Below are 21961 nucleotides of genomic sequence, written 5' to 3'. Positions count from 1 at the left end.
ATTCAAATTTTTATAATTATAAAATTCAAATTATAATAATAAATTTTTCTAAAATTAAAATATGATTATAAATAATTTATATTTAAGTATATATTATTCTGATTATTTATTAATTACTAAATTATTATATTAATTATTTTTTCTAATTATATAATTATTAATTTAAAAATAAAATTAATTTTAAAGAATAAAGTTAATAAATAATTTTTTAAAAACTACAAAGCACCTAATTAAAAAATAAGTAAAACTATAAGGATCTGATAAAAAGAAAAAAAATAGAATGACCTAATTAAAAATACACGAAAGTAAAAGGATCTGATAAAAAGAAAAAATTTTATAAGAACCTCATTAAAAATCAGATGAAACTATAAGGAGTTGGAGATTAATTATCCCTTAAATATTGTAAACAACAATTATCATTCTCTTTTTATTTTTAAATATAAATAAAATTTATAAGTTTTTTTTATATTTTGTAGCAAATTTCTTATGTTGTCCCTATGAATTAATTATTTTAATATTTAATATATTTATTATTTTATTTTTCAAACAATCATCTTTCTCTATTACAATTCTCTTTATTATACTAGACAGTAGTAGTAATTTTTTTATTCTCTTTCCTGTACTCTCTCCTTAATGAAAAAGGATATTTTTTAAAAAAATTAATTTTTACATATTTATTGTCTTTAATCAATTTTAACTCATTCTTTAATCTAAGACTATTTATAAAAAGAAACTGAGAGAGTATTTCCTAGCCTTCTTGTTCGCTTCCAATTTCATCGTCACGCATCAAGTGGCGCACATCACTTCTGTAAACCGAGCTCCTTCCCTTCTTCCTCCTTTCCGATCTCACGCATTTTTCCCCTTCATTTCGTGTCCGGCGGGCTTTTTTTCTCTTCGTTTTGCTTCCATCCTCCCCCCAGTATTTGTCAAGTTATGGCCCAGCAGTTTTAATGGATTTTAAAGACGTCATTCTCTGCCCACTGCCCATTTCCCCTGTTTGCTATCCACTTTTCATGTCACCCATTTGTTTAAATATTTTAAAATTTGAAAGTATGATCTGAATTTTTTAAAATATTTTATGATGTGAATTTTTCCAACCTTTTCCACCGCAGTTCCAGATCTTTAAATTAAATCTCAATTTCATATTTAATTAACAGTTTTAAATAAAAGAAATTAAACCATGCTGCTTTAATCAGATGACACTTGTGAATTGAGATGTGACGTGTGAGATGAAAAGGAAGGGAAGCGGAAAGGCTCCTTTCTTTGAAGATTCTTGCAGGCACGACCTTATTTATTTAATCATTTATTCACTAAAAGAGAAAAAACGTTAGTTACATATTTTCCTTGAAAAGGACCGCAGATATATTATTCTGACAATCCATTGCTCATTCGGCGCTTCCCCGAAAAGAGAACCCCATTCCCCGCTTAGAGTGCATCCGGCTCTTCCAAAACGATGTGCAAGATACTCTTGTTATCAGGTCCCTGAATCAGCACTCGCCAGCATCTTTTATATGCCATATTAAATCACAATGTGCGCCAACATTATTTTTTCAGATTCTTCCTTGTCTTTCATCAGTGGATTCCTTCTCTCTTGCGGTCGCAGGCAACCGGGGAGGGAAAATAAACAGAACGGAAGAACAGTGGAAGTGGAATAGAAAAGAGATCAACACATAAGGAAGCTCGATCGATCCTGCGTGTCTCTGTGTGCGCGAGCGTGGAGGAAGTAACAAACTAAGGCAGTCCACTGATCTTCTATGCTTAACCCTTCTGTGAACGCTTGTAGTCCCTCATTACATAGAAATGACAGAGATATTAATTGATAAACTTATTATTATATCCAATCTAATTTATTTGATTAGCTCTGCTGCATATAAAGTCTCGTTATTAGAGTTAAATTGATCAACCAAGACAGATGCAAAAGGACCTGGACGAAGCAAGGATGACAGGATTTGAAGCCTGTGTAAGCCTTCTAGTGCTTTACCGGACACAATGGAACATCATATGAAATTATTTGGGACGATGGAATTTGCATGGAGTTTCAGAGAGTCCACAAGCCCAGTTAATCAAATCACGCGGGGAAGGAGTAGTGTAAATAATACTACCTCCGTTTCTTGATATATATTAGCTAGTTGACTAATTTGAGTAAATTAAAAAAATTAGTTATTTATAATAAATAGATATCATAGAAGTATTTTTTAAAATATTCTTTCTAATTAAATGTATTGGCTACGACGACTATTATTATAAGGACTATATTGAGAAAAAAGTGAATAAATATAAGAAATAAAGTGGATTGAGATCTTATATTTTAGATCAAAACAAAAATCAAATAAGCTCTTATATTGAGATAAATTAGAAGAAGAACTAAAAGCAACGCCTAATCAGAGTTAAATACGTCCAATCAAATTAAAGTAATATTCATAAGGGATAGCTTGTTTAATAGAATTTGTGAGCTGTGTGCGTGTTAAAGTATGATCTTTAGTTTGCATTACAGGGCAATTCGGAAAACACTGAATTTAAAAAAATATTTTTATATAAATTGAGATAAAAAAATGTTTATATATTTATCCCGAGCATTATATTTAAAAAGTTAATCCAAACACCTTATTAATCAAATAAGTTATGTGGGTCACCCATATAAATTTTTTTCTTAATGACTATTATATTATGCATTACTTTTGTTTTTTAAATATAAAATCTCATTTGATTTTTATTTTGATCCTAAATATAAGAACCTAATTTATTTTGTCTTTCGTATTTATGTATTTTTCTAATATAATCTTTATAATAATAGTAATTCTAACCAATACACTTGATTAGTAAAGATATTTTAGAAAAGACAACATATATTTATTACAAACAACTAATTTAATTTATTTTTTTAACATCTTCAAATTAATAAAGACAAGAAGAAGTATGAAATAGGCAAACATAGATATAGATGCACGGTTGCAGAATGCACTAGAACACAAGTAAATTCTGCTAAAACGTTGCATAGATCACTTCAATTTTGAGGAAGAGGAAGTGTATGGGCAATGCAATCTAAAATGTGTTGGATAGAACCGACGCGATTAATATGCGCGACCATTGGGTAAAGTTGCATAGCGCAGCGAGTCACAAGTATGATCTGTTGTTTACACGGCTTCTTACCCACTTATGCACTTTGCAGAGACGTCCATGTCAGTGGATCTTACATGACACCCCCTCGTCTCATACAAACATCACGCGTCATCTCTCTCCTTCCCCCCTCATAATAAATCAAAGCCTCTCATTCTTACCTCCCACACAAACGCACAACGGCACAAGGACGTGGGATTAATCAGCAGCAGTGGGAGCAACCCGTTCATCTGGCCGGGGGGATAATGTCGGGAGTGTGGGTGTTTGACAAGAAAGGCGTGGCCAGACTCATCTCCAACCCAACCAGAGAATCCTTCGAGCTGAAAGAGCCGCCACATGCCGGAGCCGGCACGGCCACTGCCCCCGGTGCTCGTCCCAGAGTGCTGGTCTATCTCCCAACCAACGACGTCATACGCTCATTCTCTGAACTGGAGCAACGTCTCCTGGAACTGGGCTGGACTCGCTACCATAACAGCAAGAATCGCAGCCCACACCTAGTTCAGTTCCACCGCTCTCACTCCTCCCCCCACCTCATCTCCCTCCCTTCCAACTTCCGCAACTTGAAGCACTTCCACTTGTACGACATCGTCGTTAAGAACCCTTGCTTCTTCCAAGTTCGCGATCCCTCCGCGTAATATCAGCCCCATCCCCACAATGCATTTCACCTCTCTTCTCTTCTCTCCTTCCTTCATCATCTAATGTTCTCTCACATCATTAGCTTCTTCGAATGCAGCACCCCACTGTAGTACACGCACCGCATGCACAAGAGCACCGCCCTAATCAATTATTTGTGTACTCTACCTACTGCTTTGTTCTGGTTTTTATCAAGAATGAAAATCTCGTTTGCCAACCTTTCTAACGTGCGTTTCTATTACAGTTTTTTTTTTTTATTTTGTGTTCTGGGATTGGGTTTGGGCGCTTGTTTATCATGCCTACCTCTTTTTACATTTCTTTGCCTCCTTAGTTTCTTAGTGGTTAGTGCATACGCTAGCTGCGTGCATGTAGGGCTGGCTGACGGAGTGATATTCCTCGGTTGGAATTCTGAATGAGTTGATGAATGAAGCATCTAGTTTCGTTGCACGGTTCAATAGCAACTAGCTAGTTAAGACTGTTTGAGTCTGGCATGAACCCGGTGCAGTGGCGCAGTTGTAAATAGGTGAAAAGTTGAGCGTGTTAGCGGAATTACGTAGCTGCGATTTTATGGCGTTTCCATGTTTTGGCGTGCGTATGCTTTGCTTTGGTGAATGGCGTAGCTGACAATTAGTTGTTAAAAGCTGAGAGGCAACAGAAATCCACCTCCCTCAGCTGCCACGTCAGTGTACTTTTGTACCATCCTTTATAACTTTGCATCGCACCCCATCATTTAGGGTCTAGAAAGTCTGTACCAAAGAGATGGCTAGCAGCTAGTGGCTAGGGTTCATGAGACGGCAGGGAAGAAGAGACGAAATGATGAAAATGAAATCGTCAACCGGGCAGAACCACGGATAATGGGTGGTCCCCTGGTCCCTGAACTACACAGAGAAGGAGTTTTGTTTTCGTGAAGTCACTGAATTATGCAGAGAAGTGGTTTTGCTTTCGTGCTGGAAGGTTTTGGGAAGTGAAAGAGATTGGCAACGGCGGAGTAGGGAGGGAGGGAGGAGCGAGCCGAGAAAGCGAAATGAATGAGGGTCACTGATTGGACACAGCTAGTGGCCCATACAGTGCGCGCGCCATTGCCTGCTGTATCGTACACATCACCATCCTCTGCTTCAAGGCGTTCTTCTCTCAGCAATAAGGTGTCGTAAGAGATGGGGAGACTGAGAGGAGGATGTTAGGTTAGGGCTACCGGGCTATTGCTGAGCTGAGACAGCTTATAGGGCCACGTGAGAATCTGGAGAGGATATGGATGAGCTGGCACGGTGTTCCACGGGTGTGTGCAAGTGATAATCTGACGCGACATAAAGCATAAATCTTTTACTTATTTCATATGACTTGGATTTGATTTTGATCCCTCGTCTTCAGCCGGCTGGTGCATGTGGGAATATTTTATGATGTTGAGGGATGTTTTGTAACAATAACTTCAGATGGCCCAGGAGCACAGGCCCACGCGTGTGACCTGCATGCGGCATTAATAATGAATTGTTAGTCACCACTGGTGATGATCATCTGGTGCGTTAGTTATTGTGTGGATCATCCGGGCTTTGTCGAATGTGGTGTAGAAATTCTAGTGTTGGTTATTACGTGAGTGCGTGCGTGCCCGCGCATTTCAGACACCAGTTTGATGTCCACATCAACTTCTTTCGCCCCAATTTTGTCCATCAGGTTTGGGTGGACACGCCTCCAGGTTTTCCCCATTACGGTTCCACCTCCATTAATTCCCCCTAATCATTTTGGTATTCTATCAGCTTAATGTGTGCTTGGGTTTTTTTTTTTTTTTAAGGGAGATAATCGATCTGATTTTTTTTGTGTTCAATATAAATTACTATTTTTTAAAAAAAAATGGATTACGTGGAGTTAATAACGATGTTGTGTTTGCGCATCAATACGGTTGTTGATGTTATCATCAAAGTGGAAGAAAAATAACATAAATAAAAAAAGGATTTAGCACATATGCGTAAACATTAATTGTTAGGATAATCAAAGGGCATTCTTCAAATGCCCAGCTATTTGATTCGGCCTGCTTGAATCGGGGTTCAAATAAATATTAAAGTACAGTTGCTCAAGTAATGCGATGGCTTCAGAGTGAAGAGGAGGAGGAAGGAACTAGAGGAAGGAAGGGGAAGAAGAGCATGGGTGGGGATAGCGAAAGCGGCGTAAAAGGGGATCGGAAAGGAAAATGTGAGGGGGATTTGGCGGCTTACGTGTCAGGGGAGGCCCACACATGTCCTGTCCCTTGCAACTTGACGCCAATGTTTGCCACACGCTGGGTACAGTGTCATGGGAATAGTCTGAATTGTTAAAGGGCGATATTAATTATTAATATAATAATTAAAATAAAGCAAATAAAGGGGTTTAAGCTACAGTGACAAATATAACCGTATAAGCAATCCGCTTGTAAAGACAAATGGGACGTGCCATCTGAGCTGACGACGCAGATTTGGTGTAACCGCCTCATTCACTAGCTATCACCTCCTAAACCTAATCCAATTCCATCCCCATCCATCATTTTTGTTAAAAAATAACAACAACAAAAAGTGAAAATTACCAGATGTTAAGAAAAGTTTGCTGTTGTTTACAAATTCATTTGAGATTTAGTAATTTTCAACTTTTTTTTAAAATCATTTTCTCTTATTTTAACTCTTATTTTTAGTTCTTTCAAATTCAAAACAATCATGAAACCTTTATTCTGTTTTAATTTAATTCCACCTAACGTTTTACTTTATATGTCTGTCTCTAAATGAATGCTTGATGAGGAAAGAAGGCACTCACTTATTAGACCTCACTGGTTTATTCTTAGAATGGACGCATCATCAAGTATACTACCGGGTCAATCATACCATACCATACCATACCCGTCTTCTCACACGCCTACCAAACCTCTACAGTCCTTTCAATACCGACCTGTTCATTGTTGTTATTTTCTGACGCCAAGTGTTCATCCATTAACATCGTGCGTGTTATTGTTTTTATCTATAAATTACGATAATCACCGCTACTGCCTGCTCCAGACCAACTAATGACTCTGGTTATCATACTGAGAGGTTGCTTCGGAAACAATAATTAACGAGATCAGAGTGCGATGCATGGTCGCATTATGTTGCTTGGTTATAGCTTTCAACGAAAGCGTGTTTCCCCTGGGAGCAAGGAGCCCAATCACGATCCAGTATAATGGATGCTCCACCTCAACATCTCAACTTTTTTGATAATTCATTAACCGGCTCAGTACTGGTATTCAGTATTATTATAGTATTTATTATATTATTATTATTATTATTATTATTATAGCTGCATTCAAAATTCATTTCATAAACACTGGCATAGCTTGCGCAATTTTCTCGGATGGTGGAAACTTAAGTCGCATAAAACAATCAGACTAAGGACATATAAAATAGTTAGTTCGGTGTTCATTTCTATGATTTTCTTTAAAAAATGTAATAAACAATAGTTTTTTGGCCATCGACGCAATAAACAACATAAAAATTACTATGGGGTAAATACTATATTTTTAAATATAAATAATATATCCAAAAGACGCAACTGACACTCCTTTTTTTTTTGGTCGAAGTAAAAAAAAAAAAAACCTTTGACTGCCGAGTTTTGATAGTATCGAATGCCAGTATGATCACACTTGATCGGATTTTCTAGAAAAGGTTACCCGCCCTAATATAATTTTTGTCCAAGTATGTAATTCTCTTTTCTTAATTTCTTTTCGTACAAATCGAAAACTACGCCTTTTAAGTTTTTTTTCCCCAAATTCTTACGGTCTTATCAGGTCTGTTCGCAAAGATAAAATGATTAGATATCACGAGGTCAAATATTAAATTCCTCAAGGACTTTGCAGGCTGAAGCTGCCAGGGTATGACCCACAGATTGCTGTCCGAAAATAATGGGCAGCAAGCAACTGATATGGAGCAGACTTGAGGAATACTTTTTCGGTTTCTGATAAGATTTATAATGCAGTAGATATTTTTCCTTGAGAAATAATAATGCGCTATATAACTTATATTAATATCTTTTTTTTTTGTTTACCAAGAACTTATATTAATATCTAATACCAATCATTCGGACGGGAATGAATTTATCAGATTATACTGTGACTGAAAAAAAATTCAGGGAAATACGAAAATTTATTGTGGCCGAGGGGCCACCTGATGTACATAAAGAAAGTCCAGACCGTCTCAGAGCGCCATCTTGACCCATTCTTGGAATATGCATCTTTTCAAACTCTTGGAGCGACTTGTTTATACAGTTACAACGACTGCTTCAAATAATTTTTCAAATGCACAACAAAGGAAAAAGGGGAGCTTTTGCTTTCCTCTGTAACGTCAATGGCCGCCTTGTTTTCAAATCCATAATCACTCTTTTTCGCCGTCGTCCTTCTCTCTTTATTCTCTCATACTAGCCATGGTTTCCTCCCTCCCTCCCTCAATTCCTTGACCCATTCTCTTCCCTTCGCAATGAAGTGCTTCCATTTCTCAAACGCGGGAGGAGAACCCCGTGAAGACGATGACTCGGTTACCTCTAAGGTTTCCAAGCTCTCCTGGGCTCGCTCGCTCAGCGTTGCTTCTTCTACCTTGGGCTCGAGGAGGTCTGAATTTGATTCTGAATTAAAGGACTTCTCCGATGCAGTTGAGTTCCATAAATTCTTGTCTCAGAGGCGTGCTAATGATCTGCGCGTGTTTTCCTTCTCTGAGCTCAAATTGGCAACTCGTGGGTTCAGCAGAGCCCTCTTGATTGGAGAGGGGGGGTTTGGTTGTGTCTACAAAGGAGTTGTCAAGGTACCCAACGAGCATGCAAATGACGGTTGTCTTTCCAATATGGATGTTGCGATCAAGCAATTGAACCGTAATGGACCCCAGGCATGCCCCGTCTTTCTTTCTCTTCTACAGAGCCTGCGCATCTAATTTTCTTTCCAGTAATTTTGTTTGGGTTTTCTCTGCATGGATTTCCATTTCCAGTTCTTTATGCCAAAACCTGCCAGTCATGGCTGCTTGTAGTTTATTTTCTGAAGGGTAATTCCATAGAGAGTCGGAGCTATGTGGAGGTTGAATTGACTTCGCATGAAGAGAGAATCACGTATTGCTGATTTATTTTTCTTCTGGAAAAAATAGTACTGATTTATTTGTTTTATCAACACAAAGCTCAAGATGCACCTGTGGTGGAGAAGGTTAAGTTTTTATAGTTCCATATCTTCATAGAATACTGAATGTACTTGCATTTCTTGTCTTCAGGGGCACAGGGAATGGATCAATGAAGTAAACTTGTTGGGTGTAATTAAGCATCCAAATCTTGTGAAGTTAGTGGGATATTGCGCTGAAGATGATGAAAGGGGAATTCAGCGGCTTCTGGTCTATGAGCTCATGCGGAATAAGAGCTTGGAAGATCATCTTTTGGGTAGAGTTCCATCAGCACTTACATGGATAGCTAGATTAAAAATCGCTCAAGATGCCGCCCGTGGATTGGCATATCTGCATGAAGAAATGGATTTTCAGGTAATGATTGTTTTTATGCTTTGGAGAGTATTCTTATTGAGCCAAATATTTTGTTGACAGCATTCCTGAACTTCGCATGTTTGGTAGCCATATTGCAACTTCAAATATCATGCTCAAGCTTATATGCATAAGTGTACGGTCATTAAATGTCTCAGAAAGACACATGATCTATTTTCTTTCCATCGACAGAATCATCAAAATTATATACTTGTCTCCTTAACTTTGCTGTGTGGTCTTTGCTTTTTGAAAGTTTGTGTGGACTAGACCACCGTCCTCCTGTACTTCTTGATTGTATTTTTCAAGTTTTCTGGGTGGCTTCTAACCCGGATGTAGCTTGCCGCATCAGCTTTCGTTTGTAAATCATTCTTACATGAAATTCCCATTCTGACTTGTGCAGCTTATTTTTCGGGATTTTAAGACATCCAATGTCCTGCTGGATGAGGACCTAAGTGCAAAGCTTTCTGATTTCGGACTTGCTAGGCAAGGACCCTCAGAAGGATTTGGCCATGTTTCAACATCTGTAAGAAAGTGTTTATCTTCTGGAGAAAATTCTTAAGATTGTGCTTCTAAAATTGCCTTTTCAAAATCTGACAAAATTGCATGTAAATGGTGGAATAATTTGCCTTCCGGCAGCTCATTGGAACATATTAGAGTACCTCTTTTTCACCCCTTTCATTGATGAAATTTTCTAGTTGTGTGAAATCATAACGATGGATTAAACCTTTCTTTCTTCTGCATGACAATAATGCTAGACTATATGTGGAATGAATAACGGACCTTCTTCTTTGCAAAGGTTGTGGGGACTATCGGTTATGCTGCACCGGAGTATGTTCATACTGGTAAGTTAACTGCCAAGAGTGATGTTTGGAGCTTTGGTGTGGTTCTTTTTGAACTCATCACTGGGAGGCGAGCTGTTGAGAGAAACCTACCGAGAAATGAACAGAAGCTTTTGGAATGGGTGAGACATTTTGTCTCTGACCCTAGAAAGTTCCATCTTCTGGTAGACCCACGACTTGAGGGACAATATTGCATTAAATCAGTTCAAAAACTTGCAGCCCTGGCAAACAGGTGTCTTGTGAAGCACCCGAAGTACCGCCCTAAAATGAGTGAAGTGGTCGAAATACTTGGAGGCATAATTAACGACGCAGTTTCTCAATTTGAATGCCCTCTTCAAGCTGTTGTAAGTGAAGAAGAAAAAGAAGAGAAGTTGTCTGAAGAGGACACTGAATCTGGGGCGGCTAAACAAGGGAATAATTATCTGAAGAAGGTCGTGGACTTCAGAGAAATGATGAGTTTAAGAAACAAGTCCATTAGAAGGTTGGATTGGAAAAATTGGGCGCCTGGTCTGGTACGAACTTGATGATAGCCGATCATCTACGCTCCTGGCAATGTTACGGGGTCGCATCAATTCCGGTCAATGAGAAATCAACAATGTCACGCAGAGATGCTTCGATGAACACATTTGCCCAATTCTGTATTTCTTATTCTTGGTAGTTTAATGTACAGATCATGAAGCAAGCCTCATTTTTATGGGTAATCGGGCTTTCTCGAGTACACATTTTTAGGCAGACACGTAGGTTTCAATTTTTGGCCTCTCTAAAATTTTCACTTGTGTTCCCTCTTTTTTGTATAAATGAGACAACATGTGAACATGTCTACCCATGCTGGCAATGTTTTTATCTGGAGAGCATATCAGCTCCACTAAATTGAGTACTACTTTCAATGTTTAATATAAGGTAACTAATTTATGAATATTAAAAAAATTAGTTGAATTAATTATTTATAATAAATGAGTGTTATTTTTAAAAAAATTATTTTTATTAATTATATGCATTAGAACAAAAACTTCTTAACATGTAAAGACTAATGAATAAATATAGAAGACAAGAGATATTATAATATTATATTTAGGGCTAAACTGAACTTTTAAAATAGAATTGAAAGAAGTATTTAATTGTGTAATTTGACTCTACTAACTTCATGCCAAATGGATTTGACATTTACAGGGGATGGTTTAATATCATATCATGAAATTTTAATTGGACGTGGATCCCGTGATGTGCACAAAATTGAAAGTAGGCTGTATCATTCATGGTCCATGATTATTGTGACTTTTTTAAAACGAAATTAATATGGATTTTCTATTGATACTCAGAGGTCAGTTTCTCTTCTACTTATTTCTGCCATCACACAACCACGCGCACCAAACAAGTTAGCACCCGCATCTGATCACGATGAGTCGTGCCCAGTCAAGACTCACGGGTCAAGAGTTCTCTCAATTTTCATTGGCAAGTTTTTCTTTCTTCTTTTCGTTTTTGTGGGGTGTCTCTTTTCTGGGGGCAAAGAGTGCCGCGTGAGATGCTAGCACACATGTGGAGAAATTTTGTACCATTAGTACTATCATGATCCAATCTTAGGTTGGACCATTGACCTTCAGTCACATCCATCCAATGGCCTGTGTCTTTGGATTTTGTTCTTTCTTCTTCTTCTGTGTTCTGGTGGGGACACGGGCCGTGTTCCGGAACGAGAATTGAGAATACACGACTGTGCTAAACCAACTAACTGTTATAGCACCCATGAGATGAACCTCTTTTGCGGCTGGGTTGTCAGATTTAATCCCCACAATATTAATTTTGCTTTCGCTCTGTAAACCTCTCATAAGGATTTGAAGATTATTATTAAACTCCCAAAATATCATTTATAGGCCGAAGAAAAAAAAAACAATCTTGATCATACAAAAGCAAATGCGTTACATTCTGGCTGCTTTCCCAACTATTTTTGTAATGGTTAACTGTTAACAAACACATGATAGGATGCAGGATACATATGCCGATCTCAAACAGAATGTCTACCAGCTGAATATAAGATTATGTACAATCTAAATAGACGGTCACCAAAACATGTATGACAGTTTGCTGAGGAACAAGATTGTGCTGTCAAGCGTAGAGGGGAGAAGCAGAGGGCCTGGGATAAGCCCTCCGACCGTTAAAGTCATCGGCGCTTCTTCTGCGGCCACGAGGCCGAGGGTTGTGACGGGTTCCATTTTCATCGGCGGAGACTTGGAGCTGCTCCAGAGCTTTGACAACCTCATCCATGTCAGGCCTTATTTTGGGCTCGCCGGAGAGGCACCGCAGCGCCAGCATTGCTGTCTTATGAGCCTCATCGATTGAATACTGACCTTCTAGACGACAGTCCATAATGCGAAAGATCTTTCGTTTGTTTGCCAGACATGGCTTAGCCCATTCCACCAAATTGTGCTGACCACATGGCCTGTTCTTATCAACAGCTCGTCGCCCCGATAACATTTCCAGCAGCACAACTCCAAAACTATACACATCGCTCTTGGCTGTGAGGTGGCCTAAATTATAAAAGAACCTTTTGGTTATTATGACATGCATGAGGAGGACATGATCCAAGCATATTGTTACCTGTGGCTAGATATTCAGGAGCTGCATATCCATAGGTTCCCATGACCCTGGTGGAGACGTGACTCCTGTCGCCCGTTGGTCCATCTTTTGCCAGCCCGAAATCAGAGAGTTTTGCATTATGTTTCTGTCATCAATTCACCCGGGGTTTAACTTTCAAATAAATGAATGAATGAACATTGATTCTGTTAACTGAGAATAGCAATAGAAGAAGTAGAAGGCCACATACTGAATCTAGTAGGACATTCGAAGTCTTGAAATCCCGGTATATCACTTTTATGTTGCTGCTGTGAAGAAACGCGAGGCCTTTGGCAGCACCAAGAGCAACCTTCATCCGGAGGCTCCAGGAGAGAGGCTGGAAATATGAACCTCCTGTTACAAATTGCCGCAAGATATACCGTTGAGGTCAGAACACAACTCTTTGAATTCACGCATTGCAAAATATGGGACGCCGAGACCTTACTTCTGAACAAATGGTTCTCCAGGCTGCCTCGAGGCATGAATTCATAGACCAAAAGACGATGTTCATCTTCCAGGCAATAACCAATTAATTTCACGAGATGAGGATGAGAAAGCTGTCCAAGGTAATTCACTTCCGCCTGCAATACAAACAAGAAAAACAAAGGAACTCGTTTACTGGTGTGACAGGCTTCGTAGTTTTTGGAACCATTATTATAATTATTGCTAGTTCTTGCACTTTCTGTTTTTTTTTTCCTCTACTAAAAAGCAAAAGCAGACAAATATTGGAACTCACCAACCACTCCTTGTGACCTTGTAAACCATCTTGATTAAGTCTCTTGACAGCAATAACCATGCCAGTCCCGGGTTTGGCAGGGATCAGAGTGTGCTCATCGATCCACCCTTTGTACACTGATCCAAAGCCACCTTCTCCTAACACACTATCTGGTCGGAAATTTCTGGTGGCCGTCTTCAACTCTGCTAAAGTGAAACTCTTTAAATTGGATAACTGCAAGATCTCTCCCTCACTCCTTGGAGTCTGAGGAACCGACACTGCTGACATATTGCTGCCTGCGCTGCTAGCACCCTTTCCGTCACCGCTCACATATTTCGAATTTAACCCTGCCAATAAAGATTATATATCACTAGGTTTTGACTTGGATCTTGAAGCTCATATAAGGTTACGAAACACATTGGTTCATTTGCGGAGAACAGAGACGAAAGCCTTAAAGGATTATCGCTGGATAAAAATCACTGATTGAGCAACAAAAAATCTTCAGTATTTAGGGACAGGCTAATTAGCAGAATCACCGGATTTCATCCCTCGTCGAGAGGGAAGCGGCAGAGCAGAGGTGGATTTGCAGATATAACGCATTCAAAAGATGGAAGAGAAGCAAAAGGTTCTAGGGAGGAAGCTTAAAAAGCTGTAGCAGAGAAGAGAAGAATTTGCAGAAAGAATCCGTTCTCAGAAGGAAAAGAAAAGGCTCAGATTGAATGACGTACACTACGGATTTAGATGAGTATAAATTTTCGAAAAAGTTACAGGCCGGAAAACAGCGAACCAACAACATACATGGACATGCATCAAAACTGAACTGCATATTTGGAATACCTGTGTTGCATGGGCTCTCTGCTTTAATTTGGGCGCTCAAACAAACACCCATCCCGGAAACGAGATTTAATGCCTTCCCCTTGTTGCCTATATATTACAAAAAGCAAAGCACATGTTCCGGAGGCGAGAAGAAAGATCAGGGGTTGAAGACAGAGAAGAAAATGGCAAAGAATTGAAGAGACGAGCCTTTATCAGGGAAGAAGAAGCCAAAGAAGGAGAGAGAAGGCTTAGGGAGAGAGAGTATAGAAAAGGGAGGGCAAGTTGACTGATTAGGTTAAAGCTCAAAAAAAAAAGTTAGTGAAGGGACGCATTCATGGTGGAGATGGACCCGTCCTTGTTTAGATGGTCCCGCTTCAAGCTGGACACCGCCCCTTCCCTGTATTCATGGCATCTGAATTCTGCGCTATTAATACAACGGTGCCATTCAATTCATTTTGTTTTCAAAAAACTGTTCATGCACATTCCTTAGCATATATTTATAATATTAAAATTATTCTAGAAATTTATCATTACCAAATATTAATGTGTAATGTACGTATAATTACAATCCCATGCTCCCTCATTCGTGGTTTTACAAAACAGTCAATTCCCCCGGTCAAAGCAAGGCACGTAAATGTGGCTATGCGCTGGTTAACTATCATTATCTTGCATGTCTAACAAATGTAGCAGATTTATTTATGGAATTAGTGAAAATAAGTGGGTTCCATATTATGAAAAGACTAGTATGAAAAGACTAGTACTCGCGGTTTGCATGTTTGGCCAGATTAGCTTATATTAATATTTATATAATACCTCGTTAATTGTAACAAGGTCTTATAAGTAAGACATAGTTATTATGAAGCCCCATGTGGGTAATTGGTAATGACGCGCATTCTCAGGTTGCTTTCCTGGGGCCAATTAATGCAATCGCAATCCTCTTAACATCCCATGAATTCGATGATAGATGCTTAAGCCTAGCTCCTGATTTAGCAGGCTTTCATCTCATGAGAACACTACTTCTAGTGTTTAATATAAAAATTAGTTTGGCTTTTAATTTGATCATAAATATAGGACTTTAATCTATTTTTGGTCACAAATATAGGACTTCAATTTATTTTGTCTTTTATATTTATCTATTTTTTTAACGTAGTTTTTGTAGTAGTTGCATATGTTAAAGATTTCTTTAAATGACAGTTTTAACTGATACACATAATAATAAAAATATTTTAGGAAAGACAACATCTATTTATTATAATTAACTAATTCTCTAATTTACTCAAATTAGTTAACTGATTTTATATTATGTACAGAAAATAGTAGATAAATAAAAGAAATTAAAGCAATGTTGGGAGGGTGTGGGAGAGCATGATATATTTTAAGCAATGAACAAAAACTGGATCAAACCGGCCGATTTAACTGGAAAACTAATGAACTGACCAGTGATCTGATTTAGTTTAAGTACTGAAGCAGTGACAAATCAAACCGGTGGCAAATCGATCAAATCGAGGGTGAACTGGACTGAGTGAAACCAGTAAAAACTGGTTGGATAATATTATATTGTCATTTATCATATTTTTTCTCATTTCGCTCCTAATATAGTAGTCATTATGGATTTAATAATTTTAACGATGATTTTGGTACTAACGATTATTAATTTTAGTTATTAAGAAACCATAAAGATTAAAATTCTCAATATTATTATACTTTGTTATTGTTTATGGAAATATTGTTATATTTTATTGTATTTTGTTATTAGTGATTATTATTGTTGTATTTTGTTATTTTTAATTAAATTATATTATTTTAATATGACGTTTTGATCTGATTGGATCTAATTCTGATCTACCGACTTTTAAATTACTATCACAATTGATTTAATATTTGGCTTAGTTTTTGTTTCCTAATTTTAAGACGAGGAGTTCAGTGTACGTGGGGTGATTGAACCGGAATGCACCTTGGCAGGCAGGCACCACTTGTTTTATACTTGCGTTAACATTCAGGGTACAGGGCACACAGGAACGCCCCCGCCTGTGCCTCTCACGTTTCAGCATTTCTCTTTTTTGGCAACTTGGCCTTTTATTTTTTCGCCCTTCACGGGTGCGATCATTATGATCCCGTTTCCCCATCTGTACTTTCCAGATATACAATCCGTGAATTGTGGGATTAATAATATTCACAAGCTCCGCATCATGAAAATGAGTACATCCATCGCCATCCATTCCAAGTTCTAACCTTAATGTCAAAGAAATAAGAAATTATACAATCATTTTTTTTTTATCTTGTCTGTAATTTTTCATCGACAATAGCTTGATCCCCATCCGATTCAAAATATAAAATAAACTTTATCCATTTACATTTATCTAAAAATTAGTTAAAATCAGTTTACAATAATAAATACACCAAGACGTGTATTTTTTAAAAATATAAATTTATTAATAAAGAGAATAAGTAAATAATGCAACAAATAAATTAAAAAGGAAAGAAAATGTATGTTATAAAATAAATTGGAAAAGTCATTAAATAGCTAGTAGACAAAAATGAATATTATTTTATAAAAAAATTAAACTCCTTGACAAAATTTATCTATATTTTGAATATTTTGAATAGAATGGAGTATTCAAAAACAAGTTATGTAGAGAGAGAGAGGGAGTCATCAGCGTACGAGTTACCTCTACGTGCAAATGCATCCAATCCATATACAAAAAGAATGGGAAGGAGTGAGAGAGGAGGCCAGTCGGACTTGGATGGGACGGAAGCGGCTGATTAGAACGTGTAATAAATTGAGGAGGACCATTTATTTAAAGACGGACAAGAACATGAGCAAAGTGTCACGCGCCGCGTGGCGACACCCCTCAACCTCATTTCTCCGAGTTTCAACATGTCGCCAAGCCTCCTTCCCTTAATTCTCACTTATCCGCCGCCACTCCAAATATATTACTCTCCGATCCTAATTATAAGACCCAATTAACTTATTTGAGGGATTAAGGAAGTAAGTTAAGTTGGCTATTTATAATAAATAAGTGTTTCATTCCTAAAATATCCTTACTAATTAAGTATATTGGTTAAAACTATCATTATTACAAGAATTATCTTGGGAAAAATGCATAAATATAAGAGACAAATGGATTGGGATCTTATAATTATGACCAAATAAAAAATCAAATGGGATCTATAATAGGACCGGAGGAGAGTAATATTTTCCTATTTTACATTCAAATACTTCAGCTGATTTTGTCAGTATACATGTTAATACTTATCCTTCTGCGCACATTGTCGCATTACAGAATTGACGCACGTCCTTGGGCCACTTTGCCGACTTATAATTAGTTAATCACTACCTACGAGTGATTCCATAAGTGATCAAGCTTACGTGGTTCATGGCATTGATTAGGTGCCCAAGACAGCCTCCATAACACCGACATATTATATCCGTCATCAATCCGGGGTCGGTCTTCTTTCCCATTCATGTTCTTCAACACAACCCCCCCCCCCAAAACCAAAAAAAAAAAACCCCGCGGGCCAAAGGAAAAAAAAATGCGCGCATATAAGTGATCCGATCAAAACCCTTCATGAAAAACTACTAGGAATTCTTATCCCAGTACTGTCATACACTCAAGATAAAATTATTAGGCAGAATACCAGTAAACCGATATGCTTAAGTATCCCATGACAATGGGCATCATAACAAGTTGGGGCAAATAATTACCCTACACAGTTTTTGCACGACGAAACACAAGACATTAAACAAAGCCTATCTGATGGCTTGAGGATGGTGGCGAAAGCAAATCGCAATTATTTGGGTGCTGTGTTCACCCCAGCCAAGTTCCAAGCCCAGCACCATACCATTTCCCACCTACGAAATTCAATTCTTCACAGTGGCAGACTTGATAATGTCAACGAACTCCGGCTGCATACACCAAGTATTAAGATAAAAATCAGTTACAGAGAACACGCAAATCACGAACCACGCAAGAACATTGAATGTAGCCCCACTTCTAACTTTATCCTGTTTCGATTTCACCCCTTAATTGTACTCCCATCATTCAAACTTTATTTGTTTCATGCATGCTAGTTTTATCTTAGTTTTACTTTCTTCCATTCATTTCACTGTGTTATAATTCGACATTTCATGAAATTAATGGACCAAATGGAAAGAAAATAATCACCTTCAATGAAGCACCGCCGACCAAAAAACCATCAACATCTGGCTGCCCAGCCAGTTCTTTGCAGTTTGCTCCATTAACAGAACCTGCGGTTAATATGTGGCAGTTGAATACGAAATTTATTACACGCAGGGGAAAACGCCATGATATGCAGATAAAGTGAAAAAGCATAACAATTAAAACCTCAACTTTAGTTTTTTCTTTCTCAAAAAAAGTATGATCTGGTAATTTTCTTCTTTAGCTTCCTCTAAAGCCTTAAATTAAAACTCATAAATAAAGCATGCCTGCGCATGTACATCTGACAAAGGCAGGGGGTAAATTGCAATAAGGAATACCTCCATAGATAATTCTGACAGATGAAGCGACTTCAGCACTGACGTTGCTGTGAATCCATTTCCTTAATTCGGCATGGACCTGGTACAAACAAACGTCCAATAAACCAAATCAGGCAAAACAGCCTTGACCCAAAAGGGTTCATTCTCCTTCACCAGGAGACCTTGTGCAGCTGTGCTAAGAGTAATGTTATTTAGACACACTTACCGCCTGAGCTTGAGCAGGAGTTGCAACCTTTCCTGTCCCAATGGCCCATACTGGCTCGTAGGCCAAAACAACGTTATCCCAGTTGATACTTTAGCTGCAAACACAATTAAGGTCCGTGGTCAACACTTTGATTGACAGAGGACTAACAACAAATGAAGTGATGACCCACACTCCTAATGCAACCAGAACAGCAAAACGTTCACCCACAACAAATAGCTAAGTAATATTTAGGATGTTAAATCCTTGTGTAAGGAGGGTGGAGGAAAAGGTACCTGCAATCGCTTTTGTTTGCTCAGCTACAACAGCCATTGTTGAACCTGCCTCACGTTGCTCAAGAGTCTCCCCAACGCAAGCAATAACTTTCAAACCTTGAGAAAGCGCATAAGCAACTTTATCGGCCACAAACTGTGATGGACAACGCAGACGTAGAAAGCAACATATAATTAGCAAATGTTAAATCTGGTTGCTAATACAAGTTGGTCTGAGAAGTAGATTAGCGCAAGACACAACAAATTGTAACATGAAGAAAAATATTTATGACAGACCATAAACAAATAGCACTTTGTACCTCATTTGCTTCGTTAAAAAGCTGTCTCCGTTCCGAGTGACCAAGAATGACCCAAGGGACACCAAATTAACAAGCATTTCAGCGCTGCAAATATAACAGAAATCAAAATGACATTTCATCATGGCCAAAACATTAAGAAAAGGAAAGAAATAACACGACACAGGTTGATTAATGGTCTGGTCAGAGCATCTAGACAGTGCAAAGACATGGAGTAAAAAGAGGATAAAACTAAAAGCTACAGACTATTACTGATCCGGGAAATATCTTAATGAATTAACGAACAAAATTATCGCATACCTGACCTCTCCAGTAAAAGCACCACCTTTGCGAACCCAGCAATTTGTGCTGCGACATGGAAGTCCGGCCGCAACAAACTTTTCACAAGAGACAGGAATACGAAGGGAGGGCTAACAACAACTTCTGTAAAAATAATAAAAGAAACATGCTTATTAAGTAGTAACAATCAATTGCATTTATAATACTTGGTCAAAAAAATTATATATAATTATAATAATATTAATAGGATGAACTCATTTAAGCAATAAAGAAAGAATTGCAAATAGAGATAACTGAGCAATTTGCCCTCTTTTCAGTGGCTGGGGACAACTGTGTTTTTTCGGTTAAAAATTCGGGGTGCTTTTTGTTCCGAGGCTAGTGATTAATGAAAACAGGGGAGAAGATGTTGAAGGGCAAGCAGAAATTGAAGTGAAGTGCTCCATCTCTGGACAAGTGAAATGCAGAACATACTACTCTCCGGTTAAGCACGATAATTTTGTGTTTAGCATCCCCAGAATAATCTAAGATCCAGACTAAATGCCAAACAAGAATAAAGAAGCCCGAAGAAGCTCACTACGACTCACCCACAACATCTTCTCCAGGAACTTGAGCTTCATTCAAAGTAGTAACAATCTTCTTCACCTCTTCGTTGGTCCCGTTCTGCAACAAAGTCGATTTAACCAATCAATTACTAATTCTTTAAAGAACATTGAACACTGAAATGCTTAATTTGTTCGTGCAAATCTGGAGGGAAGGATCTTCGATCCCGATGGTGTTCGAGAAGGAAGGAAAAGTATCCGAATCCAGATATTAAAAAAATCCCAGATCGCAGATCATTAATGGATTCCGAAACAGTAATGAACCGCAGTTCACCATGGGAGAAGCGATCTGATAGTAATATTAAAAAATGCGTGGACGGAAGGGACAAACTTGTGTCAATGCCTCATCCTCAAAAGGCAAAAAATGATAATCAGAAGACTGCAAAGGAGCACTCTCAAATATGATCGATATTGAAATAAACGTAGAGGGAAAGTGCAATGAAGGTTAAAAAGGCATTGGCATGATAAACATACGCATTTCCAGTTCCCACCGACGAAGAATTTTCTCCCCATGGTTTTGTTTTCTTGCAACTCCAACGAGAAACTGAGCAGCTACAGCGGCGGTTCTATCGAGAATACGCCCTCTGGTTTATGGAAGAAATGTGGTGGCGCTAATTTAACGTACAGGCAAAACCTAGGTACAGTGCTTTACATCCATTATGTCAATTGGGCTAATTATATTTTGCCACATGTCCCTTTTTCCTATATAAGTTAGAGCTAATAATGCGGGCTAGCGATGCGGATACAGGTCAGCCCATATCCAAAAATGGTGCTGGCTGAAGTAGCCTGTATCTTGGCGGGCAAAAGCCGCCAAGTAGCCCGTCGATTTAAAATATATTTTAAAAAAATTATTATTTGTATAAGTTAAGCTTAGATTGAAATGTTAAAATTGAACTTGGAGTTTTAAACTTGAATAGTAGGTTATAAAAATAATATGAGATTAATTTATAATTTGAGAAGATATTTTAGAAAATCTAACACATATGTTTTCTAAATAATTAATTTGACTATTTTTCTTGTCCAAATTAATTAAGTAAATTTTTATGTGTATATTACATATGCAATTACATGATGAGGAGATGATGTTAATGTGGAATTTGACTATCAGAATCCTACAACTATGTTGTGTAATATATTAAAAATGTATAAAAAAATTTTAAAAAAAGAAAGAAAGAAAAGCGGGCTAGCCCACGACAGAGCGGGTTGAAAACGATGCGGGCTGGAGTAGCCTCCACCTTGACTGGTTGGCATTTTGTCAATCCGAGCTTGCCATTTTTTTATGGGCTGACAGGGTGGGCCTGCAAGCTCAACCCATATTACTGCTCTACCCACCTGCGTCAAAACCCAAGAGCCCTTTCACATCCTCCAAACAATAAAAAGTGAAAATAAGAATAAGATTAATGGTAATAAAATAAGGGGGTGTTTGGCAAACTTGTCAAAATCAGTTTTGAAACCCAAACCATGATTTGACTCAAAAAAATTGCCAAACACCCCATATTTTCATGAAATCACAGTTTGGTTCCAAAACTATGGTTTGACCCATCCAAACCATGGTTTCATGAAAAGCAAAAAAAAAAAAAAAAAAAACTTTTT

The 21961-nt window shown here is 38.0% G+C and overlaps 3 protein-coding genes and 1 pseudogene across 4 annotated transcripts; 2 read left to right on the top strand and 2 right to left on the bottom strand.

The window, feature by feature from the left end:
• The first annotated feature begins 3362 nt into the window (after window positions 1-3362).
• Window positions 3363-3752, top strand: LOC114716328 (flowering-promoting factor 1-like). Its single transcript, XM_028901316.1, has one exon. The coding sequence runs from the start codon at window positions 3363-3365 to the stop codon at window positions 3750-3752; it is 390 nt and encodes a 129-aa protein (XP_028757149.1).
• A 4321-nt stretch (window positions 3753-8073) lies between these two features.
• LOC114716303 (serine/threonine-protein kinase PCRK1-like) lies at window positions 8074-10964 on the top strand. Of its 2 annotated transcripts, XM_028901288.1 has the most exons (4): window positions 8074-8615; window positions 8988-9248; window positions 9646-9768; window positions 10042-10964. In XM_028901288.1, exons 1-4 carry the CDS (start codon window positions 8214-8216, stop codon window positions 10606-10608), a joined length of 1353 nt encoding a protein of 450 aa, XP_028757121.1. In that variant the 5' UTR covers window positions 8074-8213; the 3' UTR covers window positions 10609-10964. The 2 variants fall into 2 exon arrangements, with proteins under 2 accessions (XP_028757121.1, XP_028757122.1); XM_028901289.1 differs by lacking the exon at window positions 9646-9768.
• A 956-nt stretch (window positions 10965-11920) lies between these two features.
• Window positions 11921-14479, bottom strand: LOC114716304 (probable serine/threonine-protein kinase PBL10). Its single transcript, XM_028901290.1, has 6 exons — window positions 14244-14479; window positions 13428-13753; window positions 13137-13272; window positions 12903-13045; window positions 12677-12800; window positions 11921-12606 (listed from the first exon to the last, which is right to left on the bottom strand). Exons 1-6 carry the CDS (start codon window positions 14293-14295, stop codon window positions 12185-12187), a joined length of 1203 nt encoding a protein of 400 aa, XP_028757123.1. The 5' UTR covers window positions 14296-14479; the 3' UTR covers window positions 11921-12184.
• A 3292-nt stretch (window positions 14480-17771) lies between these two features.
• Window positions 17772-20915, bottom strand: LOC114716306 (triosephosphate isomerase, cytosolic-like; annotated as a pseudogene).
• Between the last annotated feature and the right edge of the window lie 1046 nt (window positions 20916-21961).

This window comes from Neltuma alba, unplaced genomic scaffold (assembly GCF_004799145.2).
Source record: "Neltuma alba isolate B1F8T4 unplaced genomic scaffold, ASM479914v2 tig00011650_pilon, whole genome shotgun sequence".
Classification (NCBI taxonomy): Eukaryota; Viridiplantae; Streptophyta; class Magnoliopsida; order Fabales; family Fabaceae; genus Neltuma; species Neltuma alba.
This window is presented reverse-complemented; position numbering and strand designations above follow the sequence as displayed.

Coding starts and splice junctions, on each gene's coding strand:
- LOC114716328 (XM_028901316.1), top strand. CDS start 3,363: ATGTCGGGAGTGTGGGTGTTTGACAAGAAAGGCGTGGCCAGACTCATC.
- LOC114716303 (XM_028901288.1), top strand. CDS start 8,214: ATGAAGTGCTTCCATTTCTCAAACGCGGGAGGAGAACCCCGTGAAGAC. Junction 8,616..8,987: donor TGAACCGTAATGGACCCCAG/GCATGCCCCGTC, acceptor TCTTGTCTTCAG/GGGCACAGGGAATGGATCAA. Junction 9,769..10,041: donor TTGGCCATGTTTCAACATCT/GTAAGAAAGTGT, acceptor TTCTTTGCAAAG/GTTGTGGGGACTATCGGTTA.
- LOC114716304 (XM_028901290.1), bottom strand. CDS start 14,295: ATGGGTGTTTGTTTGAGCGCCCAAATTAAAGCAGAGAGCCCATGCAAC. Junction 13,046..13,136: donor GGAGAACCATTTGTTCAGAA/GTAAGGTCTCGG, acceptor AATTTGTAACAG/GAGGTTCATATTTCCAGCCT. Junction 12,801..12,902: donor CGAATGTCCTACTAGATTCA/GTATGTGGCCTT, acceptor AATTGATGACAG/AAACATAATGCAAAACTCTC.